Source organism: Schistocerca nitens, chromosome 10, assembly GCF_023898315.1.
Source record: "Schistocerca nitens isolate TAMUIC-IGC-003100 chromosome 10, iqSchNite1.1, whole genome shotgun sequence".
Lineage (NCBI taxonomy): Eukaryota > Metazoa > Arthropoda > Insecta > Orthoptera > Acrididae > Schistocerca > Schistocerca nitens.
Window position 1 is genome coordinate 21,990,607 of NC_064623.1, and position 22,150 is coordinate 22,012,756.

The following is a 22,150-nucleotide window of genomic DNA, read 5'->3' on the forward strand; positions in this document are numbered from 1 at the left end:
TTTGCTTTAAAATTCTAATTTGGTATTTGTATTTTAGCAGTAAGTCTTAAAACCTTAATTACTGCCATTCCTGGCGTCTGATGCCTTTTGCTGTGTTCGTGGCGACTTACCTTAATATTTAAATACCTGTAAGCTGTAAATTGCAGCGAGTTCTTAAACAATTCTTAATTTATTGTCATTCTTGGCGTGTAAGACCTTCAGCCGTGATTAAGGTCGGTTGCCTTAAAATTCTAATTTGATATTTGTATTTACGCAGTAAGCCTTTAAAAACTTATTTACCGCCATTCTTGGCGTCTGATGCCGTCTGCTGTTTTTGTGGCGACTTGCCTTTAATATTTCAGTACCTGTAATTTGCAAGTTGCAGCGAGTTTTAAACAATTCTTAATTTATTGCCATTCCTGGTGAGTAAGGCCTTCTGTCCAGATCACAGTGGCTTGCTTTTAAAACATTATCGGTTGTATCTGTATTTAATGGTGATTTGCTACATTGTAACTCACTGAAAACACTATTATTTACACTGTTGCTTATTTCTTCATTAATAGCGTGTGGTATTTTTTTTATTTATTGTTGACCCGGGAATTGCTGATTTAAAACAGATTGTGTGAAACTGTAAAGGGCAACCAATAATGACTGATTATGTCCCCGTCCACAATCGTAACCGAATCCTGCCCTCCCTCGACTACCAGGTCACAATCATTGCTTTTCAAGCACTTTCCCTTGGGAGATATGGCGTCCCGTCTTGCAAGATGAGAAAAGCGGACTACGTTGCTGGTCTGACAAACACTCAGGTACACTGTGTCACCTCGACTGGCATACAGTATCACCTGATCTAATGCCATCGACGATCTCTGGGAGTAATTGGAAAAGCGACTGAAACATACCACTCAACGCCCCTGTAGTTCGGTCCCTCTAAGGGTTCAAAACATCAGGGAACGGGCTCAGCTGGCTGTAGCGTATCTGAAACCTGTTGGGTGCTCTTCCTCGCGCGAATTGATGACACCATCAAGGCTAGAGTCAGTTCTGATTATGTAGGCCTTCCCGGCGTAATAAGTCTTGAAAGTCTCTTCGGGTTTGCTGCCGGATCCTAAAACCAACTTGACTCGATATTTCGGCCATCCAACTGTTCGCCATCTTCAGGAGAATGCTGCTTCTGCTGATGAGTCCCGCTGAGAACTGACGCCAGGCTGCAAATCGACGTCCTGTATAGGCCACCGTTCAGTAGACGGCGCATGCGCCGCCCATCACGGTTGTTACCCTCCAATACAGGGAGGTGGCCCCTCCCTTAGTGGAACACTGCTGGCAGCGATATATCGCACTCAGGGCTGCACCGAAGAAGGTTCAATTTCGATGCGAGACAATACAGGATTCCACGTCTTGCTAAGAGGGAACCCATTGTCACTGTGGATTAAATTATCCGCCAACCTTATTTTTAATCGCCTCTTTATAGACACTGTTCCAAAAACTGTAAATGTTGACAACTACGACAGTTTCATCAAATTTCATACTGTGTCCCTCATTTAAGCACACACATTAGAGTGTGTTCCGTCCAGCTTCTAAGATTAGGGCACTACTCGGCTCTGTGTGTAAGTAGGCTGTTTAGGTGTCAGTAGGCTGTTTAGGTTTTTATATTGGTAACGCCACGTAGCGCTCTGTATGAATATCACTGGCTGTGCTGTGTGCAGTCTGTGGCTGGTATTTTGAGAGCAGACGATCTGGGCGTGTGTCCATCAGAGACAGTAAATTTGTAAGACTGGATGTCATGAACTGATATATATACAGTATATATTATGACACTATTAAGGTGAATACAAGGTAAATACATGTAGGTGAATATGGATTGGGGCTAAGAAATGAAAGAGGAAGCCGCTTGGTAGAATTTTGCACAGAGCACAACATAATCGTAGCTAACACTTGGTTTAAGAATCACGAAAGAAGGTTGTATACATGGAAGAACCCTGGAGATACTAGAAGGTATCAGATATATTATATAATGATAAGACAGAGATTTAGGAACCAGGTTTTAAATTGTAAGACATTTCCAGGGGCAGATGTGGACTCTGACCACAATCAATTGGTTATGACCTGTAGATTAAAACTGAAGAAACTGCAAAAAGGTGGCAATTTAAGGAGATGGGACCTGGATAAATTAAAAGAACCAGAGGTTATACAGAGTTTCAGGGAGAGCATTAGGGAACAATTGACAGGAATGGGGGAAAGAAATACAGTAGAAAAAGAATGGGTAGCTTTGAGAGACGCAGTAGTGAAGGTAGCAGAGGATCAAGTAGGTAAAAAGACGAGGGCTGGTAGAAATCCTTGGGTAACAGAAGAAATATTGAATTTAATTGATGAAAGGAGAAAATATAAAAATGCAGTAAGTGAAGCAGGCAAAAAGGAATACAAACGTCTCAAAAATGAGATCGACAGGAAGTGCAAAATGGCTAAGCAGGGATGGCTAGAGGACAAATATAAGGATGTAGAGGCTTATCTCACTAGGGGTAAGATAGATACTGCCTACAGGAAAATTAAAGAGACCTTTGGAGATAAGAGAACCACTTGTATGAACATCAAGAGCTCAGATGGAAACCCAGTTCTAAGCAAAGAAGGGAAAGCAGAAAGGTGGAAGGAGTATATAGAGGGTCTATACAAGGACGATGTACTTGAGGACAATATTATGGAAATGGAAAAGGATGTAGATGAAGATAAAATGGGAGATGCGATACTGCGTGAAGAGTTTGACAGAGCACTGAAAGACCTGAGTCGAAACAAGGCCCTCGGAGTAGACAACATTCCATTGGAGCTACTGACGGCCATGGGAGAGCCAGTCCTGACAAAACTCTACCATCTGGTGAGCAAGATGTATGAAACAGGCGAAATACCCTCAGACTTCAAGAAGAATATAATAATTCCAATCCCAAAGAAAGCAGGTGTTAACAGATGTGAAAATTACCGAACAATCAGTTTAATAAGCCACAGCTGCAAAATACTAACACGAATTCTTTACAGACGAATGGAAAAACTAGTAGAAGCCGACCTCAGGGAAGATCAGTTTGGATTCCGTAGAAGCACTGGAACACGTGAGGCAATACTGACCTTACGACTTATCTTAGAAGAAAGATTAAGGAAAGGCAAACCTACGTTTCTAGCATTTGTAGACTTAGAGAAAGCTTTTGACAATGTTGACTGGAATACTCTCTTTCAAATTCTAAAGGTGGCAACAACAACATTGTTTGTTCTCTATCAAAATCTTTCATTTGCCAACTATGCCTATCAGTAGTTAGTGACTTCAGTAGTTAGAATCTTTTATTTAGCTGGCAGTATTGGCACTCGCTGTATTGCAGTAGTTCGAGTAACGAAGATTTTTGTGAGGTAAGTGATTCATGAAAGGTACAGGTTATTGTTAGTAAGGGCAATTCTTGTGTAGAGATTATTGAAAGTCAGATTGCGTTGCGCTAAAAATTTTGTGTGTCATTTTAGTGTTGATCAGAATAAGTAAAGAGTGAAATGTCTGAGTACGTTTACTTCTGCTCAGCTGTTTGAAAATCATATAACGTAAAGGGGTTTATCAGCACAATCATTCATAAATTTTTCTAAGGGGAGGTTTCATGTGAAAGGTGATTTGGGGCTTAGGAAACCTGGTGTGTTCAAAATTCCGTGTCAATGTGGGAAGGCTTACATTGGCCGTTCGACTGACACAGTGCATGACAGGTGTGTGGAACATCGCCGTCATACGAGGCAGTAAAATCGGTAGTAGCAGAACACTGCCTAAATGAGGGACAGAGTGTGAAATTTGATGAAACTGTCGTAGTTGCCAACATTTCCGGTTTTTGGAACAGTGTCTATAAAGAGGCGATTGAAATTAGGTTGTCGGATAATTTAAGGGGGGTAGGACGTCAAACGGGCCGACTTGGAGCAGGAGAGGCACCACAGGACATTTTAATATACACAGTCTATACTTTTACAAATAAATTCATAAAACTTTGTTAGCATGACCAGGAAGGATTCAGGTTTCACACTCACAGCAGAGGAAGTTCCAAAACATAACAAAACAATTTTTTTTTTTACATGTGAAATTTCATCATTTTTTCACTTGGTATTTGCTGCATTTGTTGCTGTAGGTACACTTTCCTTCGTAAATAAGAGAGATTCTTCGATGAATTTTGCACATAATACAAACCATACTTACAGGTGTATGAAACTCTAGAATTTCCCATATCTGTTAAAAACTGTGGTAAAAATTGAGATAATTAAGTATAAAATTCGAGTTCTCTCTTAACACAAAGTTTAAAATGTAACAGCCCATTCATTTTTCCATAAATTCATACACCTGTCAGTACGGTTTGCAAGCTGTGCAAAATTCATCGAAGAATCTCCCTTACTTATGAAGAAAAGTGTACCTATAGCAACAAATGCAGCCAACAGTAAGTGAAAAAAAGTATGAAATTTCACATTTAAAAAACATTATTTTTTCGTGTTTTTGAACTTTCACTGCTATGAGTGTGAAGTCTGAATCATTACTGGTCATGCTGACATAGTTTTATGAATTTATTTGTAAAAGTATAGACAGTGCAAATTAAAATGTCCTTTGTTGCCTCTCCTTCTCGAAGTCGGTCCGTTTGACGTCCTCCCCCCTTAATCAAAAGAGACAATGGGTTCCCTCTTAGCAAGACGTGGAATCCTATTGTCTCGCATCGAAATTGAACGTTCTTCGGTGCGGCCCTGAGTGCGATATATCGCTGCCAGCAGTGATCCACCAAGGGCGGCGCCACCTCCCTGTCTTGGAGGGCAGCAACCGTGATGGGCGGCGCATGCGCCGTCTACTGAACGGTGGTCTATAATGGACGTCGATTTGCCGCCTAGCGTCAGTTCTCAGCGGGACTCATCAGCAGAAGCAGCATTCTCCTGAAGATGGCGACCAGTTGGATCGCCGAAATATCGAGTCAAGTTGATTTTGGGATCCGGCAGCAAACACGAAGAGACTTTCTAGTGACAGTTCTACAAGATTTTGGCATGCTCTCAACTAGGGTGTCTGTTTGATGTCAGATATTAGTCTCGAGGTATGTTGTTGTTGTTGTTGTTGTGGTCTTCAGTCCTGAGACTGGTTTGATGCAGCTCTCCATGCTACTCTATCCTGTGCAAGCTGCTTCATCTCCCAGTACCTACTGCAACCTACATCCTTCTGAATCTGCTTAATGTATTCATCTCTTGGTCTCCCTATACGATTTTTAACCTCCACACTGCCCTCCAATGCTAAATTTGTGATCTCTTGATGCCTCAGAAGATGCCCTACCAACCGGTCCCTTCTTCTTGTCAAGTTGTGCCACAAACTCCTCTTCTCCCCTATTGTATTCAATACCTCCTCATTAGTAACGTGATCTACCCATTTAACCTTCAGCATTCTTCTGTAGCACCACATTTCGAAAGCTTCTATTCGCTTCCTGTCCAAACTATTTATCGTCCATGTTTCACTTCCATACATGGCTACACTCCATACAAATACTTTCAGAAACGACTTACTGACACTCAAATCTATACTCGATGTTAACAAATTTCTCTTCTTCAGAAACGCTTACCTTGCCATTGCCAGTCTACGTTTTATATCCTCTCTACTTCGACCAGTATCAGTTATTTTGCTCCCCAAACAGCAAAACTCCTTTACTACTTTAAGTGTCTCATTTCCTAATCTAATTCCCTCAGCATCACCCGACTTAATTCGACTACATTCCATTATCCTCGTTTTGCTTTTGTTGATGTTCATCTTATATCCTCCTTTCAAGACACTGTCCATTCCGTTGAACTGCTCTTCCAAGTCCTTTGCTGTCTCTGATAGAATTTCAATGTCATCGGCGAACCTCATAGTTTTTATTTCTTCGCCATGGATTTTAATGCCTACTCCGAACTTTTCTTTTGTTTCCTTTACTGCTTGCTCAATATACAGATTGAATAACATCGGGGAGAGGCTAAAACCCTGTCTCACTCCCTTCCCAACCACTGTTTCCCTTTCGTGTCCCTCGACTCTTATAATTGCCATCTGGTTTCTGTACAAATTGTAAATAGCCTTTCGCTCCTTGTATTTTACCCCTGCCACCTTTAGAATTCGAATGAGAGTATTCCAGTCAACATTGTCAAAAGCTTTCTCTAAGTCTACAAATGCTAGAAACGTAGGTTTACCTGTCCTTAATCTTTCTTCTAAGATAAGTCGTGAGGTCAGTATTGCCTCACGTATTCCAACATTTCTACGGAATCCAAACTGATCTTCGCCGAGGTCGACTTCTACCAGTTTTTCCATTCGTCTGTAAAGAATTCGCGTCAGCATTTTGCAGCGGTGACTTATTAAACTGATAGTTCGGTAATTTTCACATCTGTTAACACCTGCTTTCTTTGGGATTGGAATTATTATATTCTTATTGAAGTCGTAGGGAATTTTGCCTGTCTCATACATCTTGCTCACCAGATGGTAGAGTTTTGTCATGACTGGCTCTTCCAAGGCCGTCAGCAGTTCTAATGGAATGTTGTCTCGAGGTATAGGAAAAGTGAATGGCAGTGTAAGAACAAATGTAAGAAGAGTACAAGGGTAGTAGATGTAAGATCGGTGGTTGGGGCTTTCAGTGGCGTACGTACCCCGACGCAGAGCAGGAGTCGATGCAGTCGGCAGCGACGAAGCACGCGAGGTCCGTAGAGAGCTGGTTGTTGGCCGTGGCGTCTGTGAGGCCGGCGAGAGCAGCCACGCCGTCGTCGCACCCCTCGTAGCCGAGGCTATAGCGTCCCAGCGTCCAGCTCGTTATCAGCCGAAGCATGGCACGCACCGCGATGGGCCGATACTGGAGGGTCTTGTAGGCTATCACCACGTCAGTGTGTTCTGCAAAACGTTGTAACGTATTACTATCTTTACGACGTTTCTCGTCGAGACATATGCGTTACTTGCATTTCTAGCTGCTTTTCTCACACAAATAATGATAAAAATTCAGAAATTCAGGGTCGCCACCAGCCCAAGCCCTTCCTAACCATTTACAAAATAAAACGGAGCTCGAAAATATTAGTTTAATTACTTTAACAATTTTAATTACAAGTACGCAAATTTCTTCAAGCAGCCAGATAAATAGCACTCCGTGTCGTGCATGAAGCAACTTCCAGAATGAGATTTTCACTCTGCAGCGGAATGTGCGCTGATATGAAACTTCCTGGCAGCTTAAAACTGTGTGCCCGACCGAGACTCGAACTCACAGTTTTAACCTGCCAGGAAATTTTATATCGGCGCACACTCCGCTGCAGAGTGAAAATCTCATTCTGGAAACATGATTCTATCGTCTGTGGCTGCGGTTTTAAGCTTTATGTACGGAGGAGATGTGATATGACGCCACACCATGGCTTGTAGTTCCGTTTCCGGTGCGAAGTGATGAACCTACATTTTATCGCTCGTGACGATGTTCGATAAGAAATGGTACTATCAGCCTTGTAGCAAGCAAACAGTTCCGCACAGATGGTCCTTCGTTGATCTTTATGGTCTTCTCTTAAGTGGGGATGATCCCAGTGGGCACATACATCTGTGTACCCCTACGGGTAGATGAGTGTGCCAGCACTAACAGAAGAAACGGACAGTTGAGCAGCGAGGTGCGTGTGACGCGTCCATCACTTAGAATGAGAGTGTTCGCACGTTACAGCACTGCGAACGGGCCGCACACGGGGGATCGGACAGATTTGCACGACATCTTTGCGATGGTGACAGACACCTAGGAATTTTTAACATGTTTCAGCCCAGTCAGCAACTGTGATAAATTAATATTTCAAAAATCCGCCTCAGTTGCGAAATGTTACTGGTCTTTACCCAGGTTTCAGTTAATCTAGCCTTCTTCAGAAGCATAAAATAAGCTAATACATGCCAGAATAAGACGCAGTCAAACATAAAAAGCTTAAGTACCGTGATACCAGGTGAACCTACGTTACTTAGCTGAGGAACAGCCCCTTCGTGGAAAGGGGTCGATTAGCCGCGGACGCTACGTTGGAATTGACTGTGGCACGCGGATATGTGCCGAGCAAGATGGCGGATCACGGAAAGTCAAAGGTGCCTGCCACTGGCTGTCTTTATGTTATGTACTGGGAAATTACCTATAACCTTAAACCATAAATCACACCAGTGGCAAGACGCAATCAATACCTTCACTGCGCGATAACAACGGCCAAGTCACTGATAACAGTGCCACTAAAGCAGAGTTATTAAAAAGGTTTCCCGAAACTCCTTCACCGAAGAAGACGAACTAAATATTCCTGAATTCCAATCAAGAACAACTGCCAAGATGAGAAGCATAGAAGTAGATATCCTCGGTGTGACAAAGCAGCTTAAATCACTTAATAAAGAAAAGGCCTTCGCTCCAGATTGTATACCAGTCAGGTTCCTCTCAGAGTATGCTCCGTATTTAGCAATTATATACAGCCGGTCGCTCACAGAAAGGTCCGTACCTAAAGACTGAAAAGTTGCTCAAGTCACACCAATACCCAAAAAGGGAAGGGGGAGTAATAAACTGAATTACAGGCCCGTATCAGTAATGTCGATTTGCAGTAGCGTTTTGGAATGTATACTGTATTTGAACATCATAAAGTACATCGAAGAAAACGATTTACGGACACATAGTCGGCACTGATTTAGAAAATACCATTCTTGCGAAACACAACTAGCTCTTTATAATCATGAACTAATTGGTGCTATCGACACGGGCTATCAAATTGATTCCACATTGTTAGATTTCCAAAAGGTTTTCGACACTGTTCCTCACAAGCGTCTTGTAACGCAACTATCTATGGAATATCGCCTCAGTTGTGCGACTGGATTCGTGATTTCCTGTCAGAAAGGTCACAGTTCGTAGTCATAGAAGGAAAGTCGTCAAGTAAAACAGAAATATTCGGCGTTCCCCAAGGGAAGTGTTACAGGCGATCTACTGTTCCTGATCTCTATTAACGACATAGGAGACAATCTGAGTAGCCGTCTTAGATTGTTTGCAGATGATGCTGTCATTTGCCGTCTTGTAAAGTCATCAGATGATCAAAATAACTTGCAAAATTATTTAGATAAAATATTTGTATGGTGCGAAAAGTGGCCATTGACCCTGAATAAAGAAAAGTGTGAAGTTATTCACATGAGTACTAGAACAAATCAGCTAAATTTCGATTACGGGATAAGTCACACAAATCTGAACGCTGTAAATTCAGCTAAATACTTTGGGATTACAATTACAAATACCTAAATTGGAACGATCACATAGATAATATTATGGGTAGAGCAAACCAAAGACTGCGATTCATTGGCAGAACACTTAGAAGGTGGAACAGGTCTACTCAAGAGACTGCTTACACCACGCTTGTCCGCCCTATTCTGGAGTACTGCTGTGCGGTGTGGGATCGGCATCAGGTGGGACTGACTGATGACATCGAAAAAGTACAAAGAATGGCAGCTCGTTTTGTATTATCGTGAAATAGGGTTGATAGTGCCATAGACATGATACGTGATTTGGAGTGGCAATCATTAAAACTAAGGTGTTTTTCGCTGCGACGGGATCTTCTCATGAAATTTGATGAAATTTGAATCACCAGTTTTCTCCTCCGATTGCGTAAACATTCTGTAGCCACCCACCTACATAGGGAGAAATGATCAACACGATAAAATACGAGAAATAAGGGCTCGCACAGAAAAATTTAAGTGCTCGTTTTTCCCGCGTGTCGTTCGAAAGTGGAACAGTAGAGAGACAGCTTCAAGGTGATTCACTGAACCCTCTGCCAGGCACTTTATTGTCAATAGCACAGTCATCACGTAGAAGTAGATGTATATGTAGAAATTTGTGAGGGAACAAGGCACTAAGTAGATAGAATCCTACCTTATTAACTGATACGAAATTTACTTAGACGTTACGTTCAGCTTGTTAGATTAAAAACCACATATGATCACCGCTATGTTGGTATGGTTCCGCACGATCTCATGCGGGGGATGAACAAGGTTATACACTGCTGGCCACCGTAAATGCAACACCCTGAAGGAAGCATCCGAATCAAGTGAAATTTACACCATGGGTTTGCAGCGATGAGATATGCAACTGATTAGAATTTCAGCGCAGACGCACATCACGCGCGCCTGTGGCGCCACCTCATAGCGCCATTTAAGGCTTGGCGATTTCGACGAGTGTACGTTCGGCACGTGTGTTTACCTTGTAGTTGTGTCACAAGACGATCAGTTATGCCTCGTAGACAACAGCGAACATCTTTTGATCAAGTATCCGAGTTCGACAGAGGAAGGATAGTGGCTTACCGAGATTGTGGATTATCATACAGAGAAATCGCTAGTCGTGTTGGACGAAACCAAACAACTGTAATGCGGATATGTGACCGTTGGATGCAGGAGGGTACGACGGACCGACGCGGTCGATCGCATTCACCTCGGTGCACCACTGCACGTGCTGATAGGCAAATTGTGCGCATGGCAGTGACGGATCGCTCAGTGACATCCCGAACCATAGCACAGCACATTGCGTCTGTAACGCTTCATCCAGTGTCTGCGCGTACCATTCGACGCCGTTTACAGCAGAGTGGTCTGTCCGCAAGACGTCCATTGCTTCGCCTACCATTGACGCAGAACCACAGACGTCTCCGTCGCCAATGGTGTGATGACAGACGGATGTGGACGGCAGAATGGAATGACGTTGTCTTTACTGACGAGGCACGCTTCTGTCTTCAGCACCACGATGGTCGGATTCGAGTGTGGAGACACCGTGGAGAGAGGATGCTGGACAGCTGCATTATGCACCGCCACACTGGTCTTGCACCGGGTATTATGGTATGGGGCGGTATTGGATATTACTCTCGCACGCCTCTAGTACGCATTGCCGGTACTTTAAATAGCCGGCGCTACATATCCGAGGTGCTGGAGCCAGTTGTCCTTCCTTACCTTCAGGGCTCGGCCGCAGCCATATTTCAACAGGATAATGCGCGACCACACGTGGCACGCATTGTCCAAAGGTTCTTCGTCAATAACCAGATTGAATTGCTTCCCTGGCCGGCTCGCTCTCCGGATCTTTCGCCGACAGAAAACATGTGGTCCATGGTTGCTCAACGAGTGACCCAGATTACATCCCCAGCTGCCACACCAGATGATCTTTGGCAACGTGTGGAAGCTGCTTAGGCTGCTGTACCCCAGGAACACATCCAACGTCTCTTTGACTCAATGCCGAGACGTGTGGCAGCGGTTATCTCCAACAATGGCGACTACTCTGGATGCTGATTCTGGCAGGAACCACATGTCACAGACGTCTGTAAACGTAATCATTTGATACTTGGTCAACATGTTATCTACAAAATAAATTTTGTTGTGCTACCTCTTGTCTTTCTTGGTGTTGCATTTACGGTGGCCAGCAGTGTATGTCAGTAACGCGAGAACTTCTCAGGGTTAGGAGAAGGTGCAAATAAAATAATTTCCATTATACATGGAGTAATACGTCACTTTGTTAACGCGAAATTTGACTAAGGTTTTTATATTATGGCACTACATTACTACGCATTAATGGCTGACTGGGTGTGTAAAGCTTAGGGCATAATTTATGGTTTTATACACAGGTGGTCAACGTTGTGTTTAGGAAATCTGTAATAACTTAACCAAACATACACTAACTATAAATATAATACGTACGAGCGTCCACTGTATGTAGTCACAAGGGTGACGTGGAACAAAACTCTTAAGGGAAAAGATTGATTATTAGTTAGCAGTGGGTTCAAGACCCTAAGTTTTCAAATAGGTTATGCCACGCTAATTGTCGAAATACACACTCTAGTGTATCAGATATTACCTATTTATGATGTTGCCTACAAGGCTATTAACAATTTACGATGAGGATTATTGTGAGCGTCCTGGAATTCTCACATAGACTACCAAGAAATAAGGACCTAATATTTAAAGTAGGGTGTGTCAGAATGAGCTTTTCACTCTGCAGCGCAGTGTGCGCTGATATGAAACTTCCTGGCAGATTAAAACTGTGTGCCGGGCCGAGACTCGAACTCGGGACCTCTGCCTTTCGCGGACAAGTGTTCTACCAACTGAGCTACCCAAGCTCGCCTCACGCACCCTCTTCACAGCTTCACTTCTGCCAGTACCTCGTCTCCTACCTTCCAAACTTTACAGAAGCTCTCCTGCCCAGGAGAGCACTTGTCCGCGAAAGGCAAAGGTCCCGAGTTCGAGTCTCGGTCCGGCACACAGTTTTAATCTGCCAGGAAGTTTCATAGGGTGTGTCAGGACGTACAACGCAACTGCTAACACACTTATGTACTATTGACCGATAAAGGTCAAGCTAATACTATGAACATAAGCTATATTCTTCCCTATTGAACGGGAACATAAATTACGGATATGGTCTAATAGCGAGCAAAGTGTAAATGTCTCACGTATGTTAATAGCATAAATCAGAACCTAGTATTTAAAGTAGGGTGTGACTGGGCCTACAACGCCCCCATCATCACGCTTACGTGCTGCTGACCGACATAGGTCAAGCATTTACAGAATATTGTCTGCAAACTAACCTTTGATGGGAATAAAATCTCAAAGGTTACACTGTATATAGCGTGACTAAGCGGGCAACGCTATAGTTCTCATAAAAAAGATTCTTTAGAGCAACAAGGTCAACGTTAACTGCCTAGGGAAGAATACTTTAAACTGTATTCCATAAATATTAAAGTTAGCTTAAATTGGCGTCAAGATCTCATGAAATAGCATCGGCCAGCTTGAATTAAAGGCGGGCATAAGTCTTAATGCCTATGGGTAGAAAGAAAAGGCAATGTGTGCCAGCACCGTTGGTATGTTTGTCTACCATATTGTCAGTTATGTTGGAACGAGAACTATATATACCGTAAGGAATATTAATTAAACCATAGTATTGAACGTCACTAAATGTCGTGGTGAATTTCTAAGTCTTAAGCGTCGAAGTATCAGGAATGGATATGCAGTGACAAGGCACGAAAGTTAGTGTTATACTTTAGCTACGTGCCTTTCTTAACTGTTACACGTAAACTAATCATTCTCTGATTGGTATAACGTTGACCATCTGTATTGCAAAAGTCATCTATATCCAAGTTGCATATAGTGATTTGGAAACTTAACTTGTGTGTAACAGGACTAAGTATGACAGTACAGTACTGGCCATTAAAATTGCTACACCAGGAAAAAATGCAGTTGATAAACGGGTATTCATTGGACAAATATATTATACCAGAACTGACATGTGATTACATTTTCACGCAATTTGGGTGCATAGATTCTGAGATATCAGTGCCCTGAACAACCACCTCTGGCCGTAATAACGGCCTTGATACGCCTAGGCATTGAGTCAAACAGAGATTGGATGCCGTGTGCAGGTACAGCTGCCCATGCAGCTTCAGCACGATACCACAATTCATTAAGAGTACTGATTGGCGTATTATGACGAGCCAGTTGCACGGCCACCAATGACCAGACGTTTTCAATTGGTGAGAGATCTGGAGAATGTGCTGGTCAGGGCAGCAGTCGAACATTTTCTGTATCCAGAAAGGCCCGTACAGGACCTGCAACATGCGGTCGTGCATTGTCCTGCTGAAATGTAGGGTTTCGCAGGGATCGAATGAAGGGTAGAGCTACGGGTCGTAACACATCTGAAATGTAACGTCCACTGTCCAAAGTGTCGTCAATGCGCACAAGAGGTGACCGAGACGTGTAACCAATGGCACTCCATACCATCACGCCGGATGATACGCCAGTATGGCGATGACGAACACACGCTCGCAATGTGCATTCAGCGCGATGTCGCCAAACACGGGTGCGACCATCATGATGCTGTAAACAGAACCTGGATTCATCGGAAAAAATGACGTTTTGCCATTCGTGCACCCAGGTTCGTCGTTGAGTACACCATCGCAGGCGCTCCTGCCTGTGATGCAGCGCCAAGTGTAACCGCAGCCATTGTCTCCGAGCTGATAGTCCATGCTGCTTCAAACGTCAGTTCGTGCAGATGGTTGTTGACTTGCAAACGTCCCCGTCTGTTGACTCAGGGATGGAGACGTGAATGCACGATCCGTTACAGCCATGCGGCGTTCCGTATTACCCTCCTGAACCCACCGATTCCATATTCTGTTAACAGTCATTAGATCTCGACCAAAGCGAGCAGCAATGCCGCGATATAATAAAACCGCAATCACGATAGGCTACAATCCGACCTTTATCAAAGTCGGTAACGCGATGGTACACATTTCTCCTCCTTACAGGAGGCATCACTACAACGTTTCACCAGGCAACGCCGATCAACTGCTGTTTGTGTATCAGAAATCGGTTGGAAACTTTCCTGATGTCAGCACGTTGTAGGTGTAGCCACCGGCGCCAACCTTGTGTCAATGCTCTGTAAAGCTAATCATTTGCATATCACAGCATCTTCTTCCTGTCGGTTAAATTTCGCGTCTGTAACACGTCAGCTTCGTGGTGTAGCAATTTTAATGGCCAGTAGTGTAGCATCACAAGCTAATATATTATGTGTAGGACTATGAGTTCAAAGTTATGGTATCAAAAGGTCTTTAACAAAATCAAAGTAATAGCTTATACATACTGGGCAAATAAGAGTGCATTCATAGGATGTAAGTACGCGGTGAGCAAAAGAGAATAAGGTGGTCGATGTTAACATAAAATGAATTACGTTGGACGAAACAATGGTTGAAAACCATCGAAAAAGTATTATGCATCCTACCCATCACATTCCACAACCTCTGTCTAACACGCACTCTCACACATTTCGAAAACGTCTTGGGCTCAATGAAGAGATGTAGACTGATTATTTTCAGCCTTCCAAACCGCACTTCGTACGATCTGGTCACACGCGAAAGGCTGGACAAAGTCGATTGATGTGTAGTGAGTGTCACAGTCATTTGCTGTCAGACTGTGAATGTTTTATCTTGTTTGATAACGATGTATGCAAGCAAAGCCTAGTCTGAGTACTTCAAAACTGGACGGTGATTGAAGTAGTGTGAATCAGTGCTATACGAGAAAGTACTCACTGAATTCTCCACAGTAGGCGTTATATATCCAGTCTGCACCGTAGCCCTCGAAGTTGTATGTGGAGATCTTATTGCAGACACAGTCGAGCACCGTAGTGCCGTTCGCCACCAGCAAAACCAGCAACGGAGCAGCTACCCCCACTGGATGCATTGTCAGCTGTTGTTGAGACCGAGAGGGAATCACACGCAGTGAGCATCGCAGGCACCGCGGGCCCACTATAAGGATTCTCGTAGCGGAAGTCTTTCCGCAGGATGGGAAAACCACAGGAAGAACGACGACTTCCGTGCTTATCCTTTTTTATTGTCACAGTAACAACCTGCAAGCGCACAGTCGTTACAGAAAAATATTCCTTCGTTTTACGCGTACATCTGCCACACGTTTTTAGGACGACAGAGAAAGCCACTAAGGGATAAACGGGTGATACCCAGAAGTGAAGATTTAGTTTCCGACATAAGAATTGCGAGGCTTGACCTTCTTGAACAGCGATTCCCCAACTGAGAGAGGTTGTAGGTAACTCCGCTCATTGTAACAATAAATTTGTTCATCCCTGTGATTGACGCTATGCCTGTTATCTTATACAGGGAGACAATATTATTGAAATGCGCGCAATAAAATCGTCATTACGGTTTGTGTTAGGATGTTCAAACTGCTGGCCACGCGGCACTCTGGGAGATAGTATGCGCTGGCATAGTTTGGTTTAGCGACGAAGCCCACCTTCATTTTTGAGGGTTCGTCAACTAGCAAAACTGGCGCATTTGGGGGACTGAGAATCCGCATTTCGCGACCGAGAAGTCTCTTCACGCTCAACGGATGACTGTCTGGTGTGCAATATCCAATCACGGAATAATCGGTGCGATATTTACCTTGATGGCACGGTAACTACCGAACGGTACGTGAAGGTCGTGGAAAATGGTTTCATCCCCATTTTCCAAAGTCATCCTGATTTTGAGAATATGTGCTTCATGAAAGGCGGAACTCGACCGCCATAGAAGCAGGATAGTGTTTGATGCCCTGGAGGAGCAGTTTGAGGACCGCATTCGTGTTCTGGGGCACCCAGAGGCCACTGGCATGGGTCTGGATCTGAAGACATGCGACTAATCTTTGTGAGGCTGTATTAAAGACAATGCGTACAGCAATAACCCCAAACCAATGCTGAGCTGAAAACAGGCACTCAGGAGGTCATCGACACCGTCGATGTTCCGACACTTCACCGGCTAGTGTAGAATTTCGCTATTCGTCTGCGTCACATAGTCGCCAATGATGGCACGCATATCGAACATGTCACAACCTACATCCGAAAAGGGGTAGTGACGTTTACATGTTGAATAAAGTGTATGTACGCCGTAGTTAGTAACTGATTTAGGTTTTTTTTCACATAGTTCAATAATTGTCACTCTATATCTTACATATATTATAAAACTGAAAGTTTTTGTGCGTTGTAGTATGTCTGTTACCCCTTCACGCTGAAACGGCTGCAAGTGTATAGATAAAATTTGCAATAAAATTTGCAATGAGGGTTGTTTGTACCGTGAATTAAAACAGGATATCTTATATATTTCTAAAAACCAAAGGGTTTCGGGTGCGGGAGAAAAGAAGTGTACCTCATGACGCAGAAGTAGCCATACTTCATTCATCCAGCATCTGTGAATGAGAGCACTAGTGACTTTTTGCAGACTTTACACGTGATTTCAAACCTTTACGAAACTTTTCCTCGCTGACATCCCCCACAAAAAGATGAAAGATGTTCGTCGCTTACTTAGTTTCCGTTGTTCATTCAGGAAAACTGGCGCCTAAACCATAACACTTTATTTTATTACTTCTTCACTACTATCTGTGTTCGCGGCACATTTTGAATGCAATATTCACATATATCACGGATTTTTTTTTTTTTTTTGCTCATCAGTCTTCTCACTCATTTGATGCGACCCAACACGAACTCCTCTCCTGTGCCAACCTCTTCATCTCACAAGGGGAGGCCACGACGTTTGGAACGCGGATTTACTTCAAACTTCTCACACTCGCAGTACTCCATTAGGACAACAAAGTGTGTAAGCGGTAGCGCGTACTTCTCAACCGTTATTGAGAAAATCGCAAGATAATTTCGGTCGTCATGTATATACCTGTGCTGGCCGTTTTTACCAGGAAGCGGCGGCAGCCGAGTGGGTAGCGTTCAAGCCCCTGATCGCTGGATCGAGTCCCGTTCGTCAGTTTTTTTTTATTTGTAACACAGTCGTTTTCTTTACTATCTACGTTACAATTGATATAATGGGAAAAATACGTGTAATCGGATGAACTTTTATTAAATTTACAACGTTATTTGGCAGTCTACAAATGTTTATTATCACAAATAATATAATATTCATAACTATCGACTAGTAAACGACCAAACGCATAAAGTGATACTGAAAATGTCTGCTTGTCCGTGATTTGAGCAATCCCTTATACCTGGAAGGAGCCCGAAACTACTTGTTACCTCCAAGATTTGACCAGCGCAGACGGCTTTCGAAAGATGTACAATTACTCGTCGCTTTCGACATTACGAGTACAATGGCAGAATGGTATTTTTCGTAAAAACATGGAAAACAAAGTTAAACGGCACCAGCTGCATTGAATAAATGCTGTTTCCGCATACGCAAGGTCTTTTGAGATTTTACGTGGAAAAACAAACCTCGTTAAAATTTTCAAAAACCTCTCTTTCAGCCAAGAATTTGGAAGAAAACCATGCATAACGTAGCATTTCCTCAAATATCGGCGCTGATAACGGATCATGCAGTATCGAGTGTATTTTAATAGCGTCTTCAAGAGGCAATTTTCGATTAAATACGAACAGTTTTGAAGACACGGACAAGCACATATTTTCAGCATCACTTTATGCGTTTGGTCGTTTACTAGTCGATACTTATGAATATTATATTATTTGTGATAATAAAAATTTGTATACTGCCAAATACCATTGTAAATTTAATAAAAGTTCATCCGATTACATGTATTTTTCCCATTATATCAATTGTAACTAGTAAAGAAAATTGTGTTAGAAATAAAAAGAGTGACGAACGGGACTCGATCCAGCGATCCAGTGATTACGGGGCTTGAACGCTACCCACTCGGCTGCCGCCGCTTCATGGTAAAAACGGCCACACACAGGTATATACTTGACGACCGAAATTATCTTGAGATTTTCTCAGTAACGCTTGAGAAGTACGCGCTACTGGTTACACATTTTGTTGTCCTAATGGAGCACTCCGAGTGTGCGAAGTTTGAAGTAAATCCGCGTTCCAAACGTCGTGGACTGCCCTTGTCAGAGCAGCACTTGGAACCTACGTCCGCAATTATTTTCAGGATTTACTGCAATCTCTGTCTACAGTTTTTGTCCTCTACAGCTCCCTCTACTACAGTGGAAGTCATTCCTGATGTCTTGACAGATGTCCTATTGTCCTGTCCCTTCTCCTTATCAGTGTTTCCATAAATTCCTTCTTGTCAGTGTTTCCATAAATTCCTTTCCCATTTTGCGCAGAACCTCCTCATTCCTTACGTTATCAGTCCACCTAATTTTCAACATTCGTCTGTAGCACCACATCTCAAATGCTTAGAATCTCTTCTGTTCCGGTTTTCCCACAGTCCATGTTTCACTACTGCACAACGCTGGGCTCCAAACACACAGTCTCAGAAATTTCTTTCTCAAATTAAGGCCTATGTTGGATACTAGTGAACTTCTTTTGGCCAGGAATGCCATATTTGTCAGTGCTAGTCTGCTTTCGATGTTCTTGCTCCGTCCGTCATTGGTTATTTTGCTGACTAGCTAGCGTAATTCCTTAACTCCATCTACTTCGTGGCCATCAATCCTGATGTCATGTTACCCACTTTTCTCATTTCTTCCACTTCTGCTTCGATTTACTCTCAATCCATATTCTGTACTCATTAGACTGTTCATTCCATTCAGCAGATCCTGTAATTCTTCTTGAGTTTCACTCAGGGTACCAACGTCGTCAGCGAGTCGTATCGTTGGTATCCTTTAAATTTGAATTTTTATTTGACTCCTGAACCTTTCTTTTATTTCCATCATTGCTTCCTCGACGTAGAGATTGAAGAGCAGGGGGGAAAGACTACGTCCCTGCCTTACAGCCTTCTTAATCCGATCACTTCATCCTTGGTCGTCCACTGTTATTAGTCCCTCTTGGCTCTCGTACAAGTTGTGTATTACCCGTCTCTCCCATTAGCTTACCCCTATTTTTCCCAGCATTTCGAACACCTTGCACCATTTTACACAGTCGAAAGTTTTCTCCACGTCGACATATCCTTTAAACGTGCCTTGATCTTTCTTCAGTCTCGCTACCACTGTCAAGCGCAACGTCGGAATTGCCTCTCAAGTGTGTTTATGTTTCCTAAAGCCAAACTGATCGCCATGCAACACATCCTCAATTTTCTTTCCCTATCTTCTGTATATTATTATCATCAGCAGCTTGGACGCACGAGCTGTTAAGCTGATTGTACGATAATGTTCGCACTTGTGCGGTCTTGTAGTCTTCGGAATTGTGTGGATGAAATTTTTCCGAAAGTCAGATGGTATGTCGCAGACTCATACATTCTACACACCAATTTGAATACTCGTTTTGTTGACACTTTCCCCAATGATTTTAGAAATTCTAATGCAATGTTATCGATAGCTCCTGCCTTATTTGATCTTAAAGAGTTCCAAAGCTGTTTTAAAACTTGATTCTTGTACTGGATCTCCTATCTGTTCTAAGTCGACTCCTGTTTCTTCTTTTATCACATCAGACAAATCTTCCCCTCATGGAGGCCTTCAATGTGCTCTTTCTATCCATCCGCTCACTCCTCTGCATTTAACAGTCGAATTCTCGTTGCACTATCTTACCACCATTGCTTTTACTTTCACCTAAGGTAATTTGACTTTTCTATGCGCTGAGTCAGTCCTTCCGACAGTCATTTCTTTTTCAATTTCCTCACATTTTTCATTCAGCCATTTCCTCTCAGCTTCCCTGTACATACTATTAATTTCATTCTTCAGCGACTTTTATTTCTGTATTCCTGAATTTCCCTGAACATTTTTGTACTTCTTTCTTTCATCGATCAACTGAAGTATTTTTTCTGTTACCCATGTTTTCTTCGCAGCTACCTTCTTTGTACCTATGTTTTCCTTCCCAACTTCTGTGATGGCCCTTTTTAGAGATGTCCATTCCTATTCAACTGTACTGCCTACTGCGTTATTCCTTATTGCTGTATCTATAGCTTTAGAGAACTTCAAACGTATCTCGTCATTCCTTAGTACTTCCGTATCCCACTTCTTTGCGTATTGATTCTTCCTGACTAATGTCTTGAACTTCAGCCTACTCTTCATCACTACCATATTGTGATCTGAGTCTATATCTGCTCCTGGGTACGCCTTACAATCCAGCATCTGATTTCGGAATCTCTGTCTGACCATGATGTAATCTAATTGAAATCTTCCCGTATCTCCCGGCCTTTTCCAAGTATACCTCCTCCTCTTGTGATTCTTGAACAGGGTATTCGCTATTACTAGCTGAAACTTGTTGCAGAACCCAATTAGTCTTTCTCCTCTTTCATTCCTTGTCCCAAGCCAATATTCTCCTGTAACCTTTTCTTCTACTCCTTCCGCTACAACTGCATTCCAGTCGCCCATGACTAGAAGATTTTCGTCCCCCTTTACATACTGCATTCAATATCCTCATACACTTTCTCTATCTGTTCATCTTCAGCTTGCGACGTCGGCATGTATACCTGAACTATCGTTGTCGGTGTTGGTCTGCTGTCGATTCTGATTAGAACAACCCGGTCACTGAATTGTTCACAGTCACACACCCTCTGCCCTACCTTCCTATTCATATCGAATCCTACATGTGTTATACCATTTTCTGCTGCTGTTGATATTACCCGATACTCATCTGACCAGAAATCCTTGTCTTCCTTCCACTTCACTTCACTGACCCCTACTATATCTAGATTGAGCCTTTGCATTTCCATTTTCAGATTTTCTAGTTTCCCTACCACGTTCAAGCTTCTGACATTCAACGCCCCGACTCGTAGAACGTTATCCTTTCGTAGATTATTCAAACTTTTTCTCATGGTAATCTGCCCCTTGGCAGTCCCCTCCCAGAGATCCGAATGGGGTACTATTCCGGAACCTTTTGCCAATGGAGAGATCAACATGACACTTCTTCAATTACAGGCCACATGTCCTGTGGATACACGTTACGGGTCTTTAATGCAGTCGTTTCCATTGCCTTCTGCATCCTCATGTCGTTGATCATTGCTGATTCTTCCGCCTTTAGGGGCAATTTGCCACCCCTAGGACAAGAGAGTGCCCTGAACCTCTATCCGCTCCTCCGCCCTCTTTGACAAGACCGTTGGCAGAATGAGGCTGACTTCTTATGCCGGAAGTCTTCGGCCGCCAATGCTGATTATTTATCAAAATTTAGGCAGTGGCGGGGATCGAACCCGGGACCGAAGACGTTTTGATTATGAATCAAAGACGCCACCCCTAGACCACGTGTACGACCACGTACCGGTCATTTTTGGCCTCGACGTGGCTGGAGCTTCTCTTCCAGACAGCCGTCCGAGCTATCGCAGGCTCGACGCAGAGCGCTTTCAAAAGAAAGCCCTCGAACTGCTCGAGGACGCGCCAAACCCCGCCGTGGTAGGGGCAGACGCCGCCCTAGCGTTCTTCACCCGAAGAATACTCCGAGCAGCGGAGGAAGCCACGCCGAGACGTCGCTAAGGACCGCGAGACATCTCGCGACGGCTATCGCGCCCCATCCTGGACGCGATCAAGGAGAAGAACCGACTGTTTCGTGAATGGCAGCTCACTCGCAGAACAAGACACGAAGCGCCGCTTAATCCGCATGAGACGGGAAATTAAGGCAGCAGTCGAGCATCGCCGGAACCAGGAGTGGGAAGACCTTGTGTCTACCCTCAATCCTGAGGATGGCAGTGCCTTGAGGGTGGTAAAGTCCTTCCTACGCCGGTGACAGCGAATAACGCCTTTACAGGTCGGGAGCGACTTCGCCAGCGACCCCGACGCGAAAGCCGGCGTCCTGGCTGACGCATTTGCAGCAAACTTCACACCGGTGG

At 43.5% G+C, this 22,150-nt stretch overlaps 1 protein-coding gene across 1 annotated transcript in view; it reads right to left on the reverse strand.

Moving 5' to 3' along the window:
• LOC126210112 (uncharacterized) overlaps nt 1–15,218 on the reverse strand; it is a 101,281-nt gene extending 86,063 nt beyond the window's left edge. Inside the window, exons 1-2 of the mRNA XM_049939256.1 lie at nt 15,043–15,218; nt 6,619–6,856 (exon numbers count right to left, since the gene is read on the reverse strand). Of these exons, the coding sequence (XP_049795213.1) occupies nt 6,619–6,856; nt 15,043–15,193 (389 nt within the window). The 5' untranslated portion in view covers nt 15,194–15,218. The remainder of the gene's footprint in view (nt 1–6,618; nt 6,857–15,042) is intronic.
• Nucleotides 15,219–22,150: the final 6,932 nt, after the last annotated feature.